The sequence below is a fragment of the Physeter macrocephalus genome, chromosome 11, assembly GCF_002837175.3.
Source record: "Physeter macrocephalus isolate SW-GA chromosome 11, ASM283717v5, whole genome shotgun sequence".
NCBI classification, from domain to species: domain Eukaryota; kingdom Metazoa; phylum Chordata; class Mammalia; order Artiodactyla; family Physeteridae; genus Physeter; species Physeter macrocephalus.
Genome location: NC_041224.1, coordinates 45076248 through 45089025, shown reverse-complemented (window position 1 = coordinate 45089025; position 12778 = coordinate 45076248). Strand labels below are relative to the sequence as shown.

The window sequence follows — 12778 nt, the reverse complement described above, 5'->3', positions numbered from 1 at the left end:
CTAAAGCTTAAGTGCCTTATTCAAGGTCACACCCGCTAGTAAAAGTTATGATCAGAACCAGGTGTTCTGACTTGAACTTGTTACACTGGTTAAGCCCATGTTGCTGTGACAACCCACTTTTTTTTCCGTATTAAGAATTACCTTGATTTTCATGTTGTTTGAATTACATGCATGGAGTGAAAAACGAAACCATAACCTCTTTGTGGTTCCTCTGTCCTACTTAAACAAAAAATTTAGGTAAACCATTGAACCGTCCACAAAAAACAAAGAGATCCTCAACCAAGTTAGGAGGCTGCTGGTGGCATCTTTCTGAAGCCTTGAGAAAAACCCCACATCTTCCCTTGATTCTTTAAGTGTTATATGCTTATTGTTTTAAAATATGGAAAATACAGAAACATGAAAATAAAATTTAAATCACCTGAATTCTATTAATCATTGATAACCAGAGTGGATATTTTGTTCTGTTTCCTTTTAGCTTTTGGATGTATCTTTCTCAACACAGTTATGATCACAGGGTACATTCAACCTTATACCTCATTCCTTTCACTCAATTTACGCAGTGAGCATTGATATTCCTCAGAAACACCATTTTTAATGGCTACATACAATACATCCTATGGAGGAGAAAGGAGGGAGGGGGATACAAAAGCTCAGAGCATTCCATGGCCACCTTTAGCTACCCTGAATAGAAGATGAACCTGGGTCGCTTGGGCATCTTTAAGCCCCTGCATGAAAGGAAAACCAGACTTGAAGGACCTCTGTACAAGCACCAGGTGTTTGTCATACCACGGTGAGCTGAGGCTCAGAGAGAGGTTGTTTCCTCTCCACCCAGGAGGGCATTTGCTCCTTTCAGTTTGGGCTCAGCCATGAGGATTGAAGAGAGAACTCCCAGCACTGGATACTTTACAACCATCATCTTATTTGCTCCTCACAAAACCCCATGAGGAAAGCATTAGTGTCCCCGTTTCAGAGATGAAGAAACAGGACAGAGGAGGTAAGTCACTTGCTCCGGTCATAATAGAGTCAGGTTCTGAATTCAGGTCTGTCTGTAGTCACTGCTTTGACCACTCTACGGCCTTGAAGTAGTGAATATGAAGCATCTAACATGTGCAGAACATTCAATAAGTGTTTGGAGCTCAGTTTTGTTTTGGTTGTTGACTCTCCCTTTCTCTCAGGCGCGAGTTAGAGAATCAAGCTGAGTGTACATTCTGTGTGCACCTCCCGAGCTGATTCCTGACCGACTCATAGGGCACAAAGAGGCACCTTTTAATCATCACTGGTTCTTCAGAATCGGTTCTGGGTCAATATCTTTAGTGGGACAAAAGGCAGACTCCCCAAAACAGCTGTGAAATGGTCCAGGTGATTTGAATGGACAAACAGGAAAATATTTTGCTTGCTTTTGAAATGGAAAGATGGTCTCTTGGTGACATGGCTGTTACTGTGTGCCATGGGAAAACTGGCATGGTGCAAAGGTCACTGGAGTCCCTCCCAGCTCTGCCCTAGCTGGTGGTTAGAGTACACTAGGAGTGGCTAACTTGCTACTTAAAATAGGTTTGAAGGCTGTAAGGCTCAAAAGAGATAAGGGCTGTAATTCACTTTTCTAAAAGTACAAACTTTCTTTTTAAGGCTCCATAAGATTTCAGCATCTTCCTCACTGACACATCACATGGACTTCCCTTTCCTGGATTTGGGAAGGAGATTCAGGTCACCCAGGCCCCTGTCAAGCAAAGGGCATCTGCAGAGGTTAAGGAAGGTCAGAACTAATAGTAAGACTTCCTGCTCCCACAGCTGCAGAAGCTGTATGGCTCTAGGACTGGGTCCCCACAGGCTTTGAGAGATGGCCCAAGTCAGGCAGAGCACATATGAAGGCAGTGGAAGAAGAGCTCTCTGTTTCTGCCTTCAGAAGGGTGAACTGCATGTCACCCTCACCTCCTGGAGGCAGAAGGGAACCTCATACCCACCACTGTCATTCGGAAGCTTGCTCACAGAGCCTTCCATATGCATGCACTAGAGTTCCATGATTTACTAGGTTGGTCGTTTCTGGAACTGGAAGACTGAATTGCAGGATGTTGCTGATTATGACCAGGAGTCAGATTCATGCGTTAGTCAGTGAAAGAAATAACGTAAATACTCTAAATGGTTGGTCCCTACAATTTACATTGGTTTCAGAATGCATTTTGGTACATACTGTATTACACTGATTCTAAAATAAACTTTAAAAAATATTTAAAGTCTTTGCCATAATTGATGTCATGTTCTAATTTTTCTTCTGTAGTGGTACATGAAACAATGGTGCATTTTTCAATCAATGACAGATTTGATGAAATATGGTTCATGTGAATATTAATGGAACTGATAGCCCAGAAATTCATATCATTTTGAACCAAATAAAGTATGTGTGAAGACCTGATAATTGTTTCCATCTCACTCAACTTGTATGATCACAGGCTAAAGGGGGGCTGAAAATACATACTTCTTGCTCCCACTGTGTTCCGTCTCATTGGTTTTCAAACTTGGTTGCACAGTGGAATCATGAAAGTTTAAAAAATACTGATGCCTGGGTCCTGCCCCTCAAGTTTGATTTAGTGGTCTTGTGGGCATTAGGATATTTGGAAGCTCCACAGGTGATTTGAATGCATTTTCAAGTTTGAAAAGCACTGCTAATCTCATTTTAAAAGCATCACTTTGCAACTGCTCTGGCCAGACACCTGGGACTCATACTGGAATCCTCTCTCCACATAGCTCTTGAGCCTCTCCCTTCTTCTTTAGTTCCTCTGCTTTGCCTTGGTTTAAGCCGCATTATATCTATCTGCTCCAGATCCTTACTTCCTATCTGTCACCTGGCTTCTGGGGTTTTATTTATTCGATCTGTAACCATACTGCTGCCAGAGAGATTTCTCAGTCCTTAACCTAATTAAGCCCTAATTTTAAGCCCTTGGGCTAAAATTAACCTCCTTTGCAGGGTGCACAAGCCTCCTCCTGACTTGGCTGCAGCCCAACTCCCCAGCCCTGTCTGCAGACCTCAGTGCTCCTGGAAAACTGGCTCCAGTTCCCGTAATGCGTCACTCTCTTTTGTCCCTTCATGTCTTTGCACCAGTGTTCCCTCTGCTTCTATCTCTCCTCACTCGTAAATTCTTCCTTGCCTTTCCAGCAAAGGCTTTCCTGCAGCTCTTTCTCCCAATGTACGGAGATGTGCCCCCTCCTCTCACCTCCTTTGCACCACCATGTTATCTGTGTTAGCCCTGAGCAGGGCCCTCCGGAGGTTTATTGATGGCGTGAGCAACCTGGCAGGGGGTGAGGGGCTGCGTCTTATGGTCCTTCACATCTCTGGCACTCAGAACGGAGTCTGGTTCTGTGTTTTGTTTTGACTAAGTGAGCGACTACCTTCGTGACTGCAGGGTGCACCTAATACGTGCTCAGGAAACGTCTTTAAGATACTCCAAGAGAAGGGGGGCGGGTGGGTACGCAAAACAAGATTGGCAAAATGTTGATAATTATTGAAGGTGGGTGATGGATGCATGGTAATTCGTTATACTGTTCTCTCTGCTCCTGTTGGACATTTTTTATAATAAAATGGAAAAGAAAAGAAAATGCCTTTGCTTGACAGGCTGATTTGAAAAATAAGAGAAATGGAGGTCTATTCCCTTCCGCATCTGAGAAGCACCTAGAGTCTTTTGGGCTCTGAGAGGGGACTTTAGCCTACTTTGACTGTGGGAATCTTTAACAAGAGCTCCTGGGAATTCCCTGGCGGTCTAGTAGTTAGGACTCCACGCTTTCACTGCCGTGGGCCGGGGTTCAATCCCTGGTCGGGGAACTAAGATCCCACAAGCTGCTCGGCCAAAATAAAATAAAATGATAAAAAATAAGAACTCCCGACAAATTGGTGAACTTTGCAATTTATAACGACACTAATTCCTTACCTTCTTTATTTTCTTTTCTGTTGTGTTTCTTCAACCATTCAATATTTTTTCTAATGGCTTCCAAATAGGCTTCTGTTTTCCCTGGAAAAGGCAAGAGAAACCATATTAAACACTCATAAAAATATCACTGCATCCCTTTTTAAAGACCACACTTACGTTTGAGACCATGAACAAATATTGGACTTATCAAGCACTTGGTGGGGACCGTCCCTAAGTAGGTGGTGTGCATATTTCTGTGTGTGGGTGGGATAAGAGTCCAGGAGGCAGGTCCAGGCTGGCAATGTCAAGAGGCCATTATCTCCCAACACAAATAAATACAGTTTGATGTCCTGGCAGAGAAGAGTTTTGATTCAGTTCACTGGATGGGTGGGTCCCTACCAGTCTCAGATTGTGTCATTTCCAGTTAGGGATGGTTCTTTCAAACTGAAGAGTATTATCAGGTCAAGAACTGAATCAGAGAGGCAGATACTTAAGACTCCATCACCAAATAAATGATAAGTAAGTCCAAGTTTGTGGCTTTGTGTAAGCTGCTATACAGGTCTTCTGCCCAATCTGTTAGGGAGCATGTAAAAACTCAGATGAAGAAGAGACCTGGACCTCATTTCAAGGCTGGACAGTGAAACTTAGAACTCGTTCTAGTAAAATTCCCCTGGATGTAAACATTCTCTGATGGGCTTTAAATGTGGCTGGAGAATACCAGGCATCACTGAAGCACCCGCCCTGTGACACCCTTTAGATGCCTTGTTGTCTGCAAGTGGGTATGATCATTAACTTAGAGATGAGGAAACTAAGGCTCAGAGAAGCTAAGTGATTTGGCCGAGGCCATACAGGAAATAGTAACAGAGATGAAATTTGGACTCTAGTCTGGCCAAGTTTCTGTTACCTGCACTATCTGAAAGATAAGACTTGTATTCAGACATGAGCACTGATGTAGCTTTGTTCTGTCTCAAAGAAATCAACCATCCCCTTAATCAGGTGGGTCCCTAATGCTCAGAGTGTCTGCACCAAGAGATCAGTTGATCTGGAGAGTACTGGATGGCCTAAGAAAAGAGGCTTTTAAAGTCCAGGGCCTTTGCAGAAGCAATGGCTGTCAGAGCTCAGTGTGGTGACCACCTGTTCTGAACCCCTTTGAACCCTGTTACCCCTAGTCTACTGCCCAGACCTCTTGGTTGAGCTACCTGTACTGTGTGCTTACTATGTGCCAGGGGCTGTGTTTTGTGCTCCAAAATACATTCTCTCTTTTATCCTTCACAACAACCTTTTGACGCAGTCCTATTTAATCCCCATTTTAGAGGTGAAGAAACTGAGGCTTAGAGAGAGGAAGTAAGGCTACTACTTACTAGCCTTGTGAAGTAAGATCACAAGGCTAGTAAGTAGTAGAGCCAGGCTTGAATCTGGGTACATCTGACTACAGTCCATGAACAGTAACATTGCCTTAAGATTTGCTGATGTTCCAATTTCCACCACAACATTTACTTAAATGACTTCCTGAGCATCTTTCTTCCTGATCTTGTGAGCTCACTCTTACGTCACCACTGGGGTTCCATGTTACCTGGTCCCCAATGAAGCACAAAGAAACTCCTTTGCAAAAAGGGGTAAGTGGACAAAAGAAGAGAGCCACAATTTTCAGCCTCTATTCAGTTCAGTTGCCTGTGTAAACGATTTTAATTCTTTGCTTTTAAGAATGTTAGAGCACGTGAAAGACCAATGTCCTCCTGACTGATGTTACAACATTGCAGCACAACGAATGTAAAGATTTTCATTGTCTGTTGCCCATTTGCTAAGAAGGTCATCAGATTTGGTAACAACAACAAACAAACAAAAAGCAAAACCAAAAAACACAGCATTATTTCAAATCAATTCGGTTAGAAAAAGCATTTTGAAGAAGGAAAGAAATCTTAGACTGTTTCTAAAGAATGCAACTGCGTTATTTTTAAAGAATTTAAATCAAAGTAGTGGTTCTCATAGGGCTTGCTTTAATGAATAGATAATAATGATTTGTCATTAGCACACCAGGTAATTAGGGCTTCTGAAACTTTTGAGGATGTGTGAAAATAGTCTTGCTCTAAAGACGCACGCAGTCGTAGAGAATGGACTTGAGGACACGGGGATGGGGAAGGGTAAGCTGGGACAAAGTGAGAGAGTGGCATGGACATATATACACTACCAAATGTAAAATAGATAGCAAGTGGAAAGCAGCCACATAGCACAGGGAGATCAGCTCGGCGCTTTGTGACCATCTAGAAGGGTGGGATAGGGAGGGTGGGAGGGAGACGCAAGAGGGAGGAGATATGGGGATATATGTATATGTACAGCTGATTCACTTTGTTATAAAGCAGAAACTAACACACCATTGTAAAGCAATTATACTCCAATAAAGATGTTAAAAAAAAAAGTCTTGCTCTTTGAATAACTTTAAGCATTCTTCCCACAATCTTACCTATGATATTATATCCTAATATGGAGAGCTTATTTTTTAAAATAAATTTATTTATTTATTTTTATTTTTGGCTGCATTGGGTCTTCCGCTGCTGCGCGCGGGCTTTCTCTAGTTGCTGCGAGCAGGGGCTACACTTCGTTGTGGTGCGTGGGCTTCTCATTGCTGTGGCTTCTCTTGTTGCGGAGCATGGGCTCTAGGTGCACGGACATCAGTAGTTGTGGCACATGATCTCAGTAGTTGTGGCTCACGGGCTGTAGAGTGCAGGCCCAGTAGCTGTGGAGCACAGGCTTAGCTGTTCCACGGCATGTGGGATCTTCCTGGACCAGGGCTCGAACCCCTGTACCCTGCATTGGCAGGCGGATTCTTAACCCCTGCGCCACCAGGGAAGTCCCCTTATTTTTTTTAAGTTTTAAAATTTATTTTATTGAAGTATAGTTGATTTACAATGTTGTGTTAATTTGTGCTGTACAGCAAAGTGATTCAGTTATATATATACACACATATATATACATTCTTTTTCATATTCTTTTCCATTATGGTTTATCACAGGATATTGAATATAGTTCCCTGAGCTGTACAGTAGGACCTTGTTGTTTATCCATCCTATATATAATAGTTTGCATCTGCTAATCCCAAACTCCCAGTCCATCCCCTCCCCTGCCACTGGCAACCACAAGTCTGTTTTCTATGTCTATAAGTCTGTTTCTGTTTCATAGATAAGTTCATTTGTGTCATATTTTAGATTTCACATATAAGTGATATATGATATTTGTCTTTCTCTTTCTGACTTTCTTAGTATGATAATCTCTAGGTCCATCCATGTTGCTGCAAATGGCATTATTTCATTTTTTTAATGGCTGAGTAGTATTCCATTTACATACCATATCTTTTTTTTTAAACATCTTTATTGGAGTATAATTGCTTTACAATGGTGTGTTAGTTTCTGCTGTACAACAAAGTGAATCAGCTATATGTATACATATGTCCCCAAACCCTCTCGCTCTTGAGCCTGCCTCCCACCCTCCCTATCCCACCCCTCTAGGTGGTCACAAAGCACCGAGCTGATCTCCCTGTGCTATGCGGCTGCTTCCCACTAGCTATCTATTTTACACTTGGTAGGGTATATATGTCAATGCTACTCTATCAGTTTGTCCCAGCTTCCCCTTCCCCCACTGTGTCCTCAAGTCCATTCTCTATGTCTGCATCTTTATTCCTGCCCTGCCACTAGGTTCAATACCGTTTTATAGATTCCATATTATATGCGTTAGCATACCGTGTTTGTTTTTCTTTTTCTGACTTACTTCACCCTGTATGACAGACTCTAGTTCCATCCACCTCATTACAAATAACTCAATTTCGTTCCTTTTTATGGCTGAGTGATGTACCACATCCTCTTTATCCATTTATCTGTCTATGGACATTTAGGTTGTTTCCATGTCTTGGCTATTGAAAATAGTGCTGCAATGAACATTGGGGTGCATGTATCTTTTCGAATTACGGTTTTTTCCAGATATATGCCCAGGAGTGGGATTGCTGGATCATATGGTAGTTCTATTTTTAGTTTTTTAAGGAATCTCCATAGTGGCTGCACCAATTTACACTCCCACCAACAGCGTAGGAGAGTTCCCTTTTCTCCACACCCTGTGGAGAGCTTATTTGGGAAAAGGAATATCCCAGCTTAGACTCTGTTTAGACACTATATTAAAAATTCTGAATTAGGAGAGTAAAATATAAATATGAGGTTTTGGCCATAGTGTAGCAGACACTATGCTTCCCGTATTCTAGATATGCTAATAGAGGAGCCCTCAGCCAGTGATGGACAGGATTGGCAGATATACACCCCAGCTTCCTCACTCCTCGGCTCAGTCCACATGGTCCCCAGAGGTCCTCACGGGACTGAGCTCCATACCCACAGCTGAAGTCTGCTCATTAACACACCACAGTGGCTTCTTTCCCTTCCCTGTCTCATGGACCTATCCCCCAGTAGAGCTTCCTGGGGTCACCTGCCAATTAAAAACTCCACCTCAAATCCTCCTCTCGGTCTGCTTTGGAGGGAACCCAACCTAAGACAGTGGAAGTAGGGGACTCAGCGTCATCTTGTCAGGTTGCTTTTTGCTCAGTGACCAATTACCTATAAAAATGGTGTTGAATTTTTAAAAGTATGAAATGCATGAAAAATAATTTTATTCACCATATTAACATTATCATCCCACAATAAAGACTGAGTTTACTGCAGCTTAAAGAAAGCTAGACTGTAATCCATTAAAAGACTACTATCTTGTAGATCATAACATACATGATTAGGGCTGTTTCTCTAACTTAAAATAGAATTCCCCCGCCCCCATCACCCTCATTCCCATTTTCTGCTTTATTTTTATCCATAGTATGTATCACTTTCTACCGTATCACATAATTTATTAAGCTTATTATTTGTCTTCCTCCCTTAGAAATATTTCTCGTTTGCTGATGTACTCCCATGCCTAGAATAAAGCCTAATACAAAATAGGCACTCAGTAAATATTTGTTGAGTGAGTAAATGGATGAAGGCTTCTTATATAGAAGCTAATCCTAATCAGAAGATTGTTTGGTGAGCATGGAATCCAAACTAGGGAAACTACAATTTTTAAAAAGAATAAATGGTATAAGTCTTCCTTCCTTCCTTCCTTCCTTCCTTCCTTCCTTCCTTCCTTCCTTCCTCCCTCCCTCCCTCCCTCCCTCCCTCCCTTCCCTCCCTTCCCTCCCTCCCTCCCTCCCTTCCTTCCTTCCCTCCCTTCCTTCCCTCCTTCCTCAAAAAATGAATTGTTTATTTACAAGACTTGAAATTCAATGGATTCTGAATTTAAATGATAATTACATCAGAAACAATTTAAAACACCTACGAGGGCTTCCCTGGTGGCACATTGGCAGGCGGATTCTGCATTGGCACAATCCGCCTGCCAATGCAGGGGACACAGGTTCGAGCCCTGGTCCAGGAAGATCCCACATGCCGCAGAGCAACTAAGCCTGTGCGCTACAACTACTGAGCCTGCACTCTACAGCCCGCGAGCCACAGTTACTGAGCCCACGTGCCACAAATACTGAAGCCCAAGCACCCAGAACCCATGCTCCACAGAAAGAAGCCACCACAATGAGAAGCCTGTGCACCGCAACAAAGAGTAGCCGCTGCTCGCCGCTACTAGAGAAAGCCCGCGTGCAGCAACGAAGACCCAACGCAGGCAAAACTAACTAACTAACTAACTAACTAACTAAATAAATAAATAAAAACACCTACCAATGTGCTAAACATACTATATCCATGTGTCACTTAATCTTCCCAGAGCTCTATGAAATAAGCATTATTATTCCCATTTTACTCATGAGGAAACTCAGGCTCAGAGAGGCTAAGTGATGTGCCCAAGCAGACAGCTGAGTAAGGGTCAGAGCCTGATCTTGAACCAGAATGAATCTGGAACCTCTAATGAGTGGAACTGGGTAAAATTCACCTTTTCCACTAGCGATTTAGTGACTGTTGTTGTCATTACCAAACTGGCCAACAGGCAGTGGTTCTCAAACTTGGCTGCACATTGGAATCACTTGGGGGAGCTTTTAAAAATCCTGATGCCCGGGTAACTCCTCATACCAAATAGATCAGAATCTCTGGAGGAGGGACCAAGTATCAGGCTTTTCTTAAAGCAATCCTGAGGTGATTCGAATGTGGGGCAAAATTTGGGAACCACTGCCACCAGTAGTGGGACCTCCACACGTTTGCTGGGGCGCTGGAAACAAAGGGAATAAAAGCAGGTGTTCCTCTGCTCTTAGAGACAAGCAGCTGGTTCCTGTTTACATGTTCTCTTCTCGGGAGCTGTAAAGCAAATCTTTTATTTACACAGTGTGCATTAAAAGCCCATGAGAGTCCACTTTGGAAAACTGGCTTATTTTTTTCAAATTAATTTCAGCTTCCTTTGGAAAAAAATAGCTCATGGCTGAGGTAATATGGCACAAGCCTTAAAACGTATGCTGAAGCAGATGGGAAGAGGGCCAGAGTCAAGATGCAGCCCTGTTTTTCTGGCTGTTCTGGTTCTCAGCCCTGCAAGAGAAACATCCTTTATTATACATGAATTTGTCCTGATCCTGATATGCTCCCCTGATCTGCAAAATCCCCCTCAAAAAAACCAAACCAAACCAAACCAAGACAAAACAAACAACTCGGTAGAAATCAATAGCTTTAACCTACTGAATATTGGATATACTAAAGATATTAGATGTTTGAAAAGAGTGCTTATGAAAATTGTTTGATATAATGCTTAAAATTCCATATAGTAAAGATTATATGATTATAGGTTTGAACAAAGCAACTGATACTGGTATCATGGATGTCAAGGTGGGCCCCAGAGCCAATCAATTAAAGAATTTTTGTGGGAATTCCCTGGTGGTCCAGTGGTTAGGACTTGGCGCTTTCATTGCCGAGGGCCCGGGTTCAATCCCTGGTCAGGGAAATAAGATCTCACAAGCTGGGCTTCCCTGGTGGCACAGTGGTTAAGAATACGCCTGCTAATGCAGGGGACACGGGTTCGAGCCCTGGTCCAGGAAGATCCCACATGCCTCGGAGCAACTAAGCCCGTGCGCCACAACTACTGAGCCTGCGCTCTAGAGCCTGCGAGCCCCAACTACTGAGCCCACGTGCCACAACTGCTGAAGCCCGCGAGCCTAGAGCCCATGTTCTGCAACAAGAGAAGCCACATCAATGAGAAGCTCGTGCACTGCAACGATGAGTAGCCCCCGCTCACACAACTAGAGAAAGCCCACGCGCAGCAGCAAAAACCCAACGCACCTCCCCGCCAAAATAATAATAATGATCCCACAAGCCGAACGGCGTTGCCAAAAAAAAAAGAACTTGTGCAAATTGATGCCATTTGACATGCCTGCAAGATGCAGCATGGGATGCTGGGATGAGCACTGGTGAGAGTCAAGGGACAGAAGTTCAAGCCCCAGCTCTGCCACTCTTTGCCTATGAGCTCTTGGGCGAGACTGTTCATCTTCTAAGGCTTGGTTTACTTATTTGTAAATTAAGGAGTGAATTCTGAAAAGAAGATCCGTGGTTTCTGTATATGGGGAGAAATTCTCCTTTGCTCTCCTGGAAAATCCTGTGTTGGTGGTAGGTCTCTGGCCTGCCTTAGCTCCTGGAACACCTGCTGACTCATAGGGAAGAAGACAGCCTCACTATTTTTGGACATTTCCAACAGAATGCCTTGGGGCTTGAATAAAGACACGAATTTTCCCCTCCTGTGTTGCTTTAAAAATAAAAGCATCCCCGTGAGTTAGTCAACTTATTATCAATTTATTAATTAAATAAGCTGCTTTCTCTTTTCTGGCTTCTGTAAAGAAGATACGGGGGGACTTCCCTGGCGGCACAGTGGTTAAGAATCCACCTGTCAGTGCAGGGGACACGGGTTCAAGCCCTGGTCTGGGAAGATCCCACATGCCGAAGAGCAACTAAGTCTGTGCTCCACAACTACTGAGCCTGTGCCCTAGAGTCCGCGAGCCACAACTAGTGAGTCTGCGTGCCTGGAGCCCGTGCTCCACAAGAGAAGCCACACACTGCAGTGAAGAGTAGCCCCTGCTCGCTGCAACTAGAGAAAGCCTGCATGCAGCAACGAAGACCCAACACAGCCAAAAATAAATAAATAAATAAATTTTTAAAAAGATTTAAAAAAAAGGGGGGATGATAGGATATTTAGGGGAAAGTTATCTTAGAGACGACCTTTTCATCTTAATTCCATTATCTAGCCATAAACTTGACAAATGATAGCATTGGAATGAGTTTATGGGTATTGTAATGCTTATTTCACCCCTTGGATGATTTTTTAAAAAGATTTTCAGTGACTCAGAGCAGAAGTGAATGAGTAAACATCAAACTGGCAAAAAGAGCCCCACTTAGATCATGGAATAAAACTTTAAAGTTCTTCGGTCTCCAGAGAGCAATTTATTTGAAAAATTAAGCATCATTATAGATATGGTTGAAATTGGAGTAAATTTGACTTCATTGGCGTATCCCTATATTTATGAATAATTATCAAATCATTCAAATAACTGTACCAACTAGAAATCGATATCTTAAAATATTATTCTTAGTGTGAGTCCCTGTAGAAAGCAAGGGTTTAAATAGTCTAAAATATTTTCAAAGGTGAACGTGTCATTTTTCATCACTGGTAATTAAATTGGATTTTTTACATTTAGCCTGAAGTGAGATGCATGTAAACTTGCTTTGTAAGTTGAAGAGTGACATAAATGTAGTCTGTTGTTGTTGTTATTCCTCTTCCTCACAGGCCTCAGCATATGCTTGGCATGGTTAATCAATATTTGCTTTTGGGGGCTTCGCTTCCCTGGTGGCGCAGTGGTTGAGAGTCCGCCTGCCGATGCAGGGGACACAGGTTCGTGT

The 12778-nt window shown here is 42.9% G+C and overlaps 1 protein-coding gene and 1 non-coding gene across 2 annotated transcripts in view; one reads left to right on the top strand and one right to left on the bottom strand.

Annotated features, from left to right (window-relative positions):
* Positions 1-12778, bottom strand: part of SCG3 (secretogranin III) — a 38240-nt gene that overhangs the window by 1046 nt on the left and 24416 nt on the right. The window contains exon 11 of the mRNA XM_007114387.2: positions 3921-4001. Within this exon, the coding sequence (XP_007114449.2) occupies positions 3921-4001 (81 nt within the window). The remainder of the gene's footprint in view (positions 1-3920; positions 4002-12778) is intronic.
* On the top strand, positions 10763-10835 carry TRNAE-UUC (transfer RNA glutamic acid (anticodon UUC)). The gene has a single exon. It is a non-coding gene; the product is annotated as a tRNA-Glu (tRNA).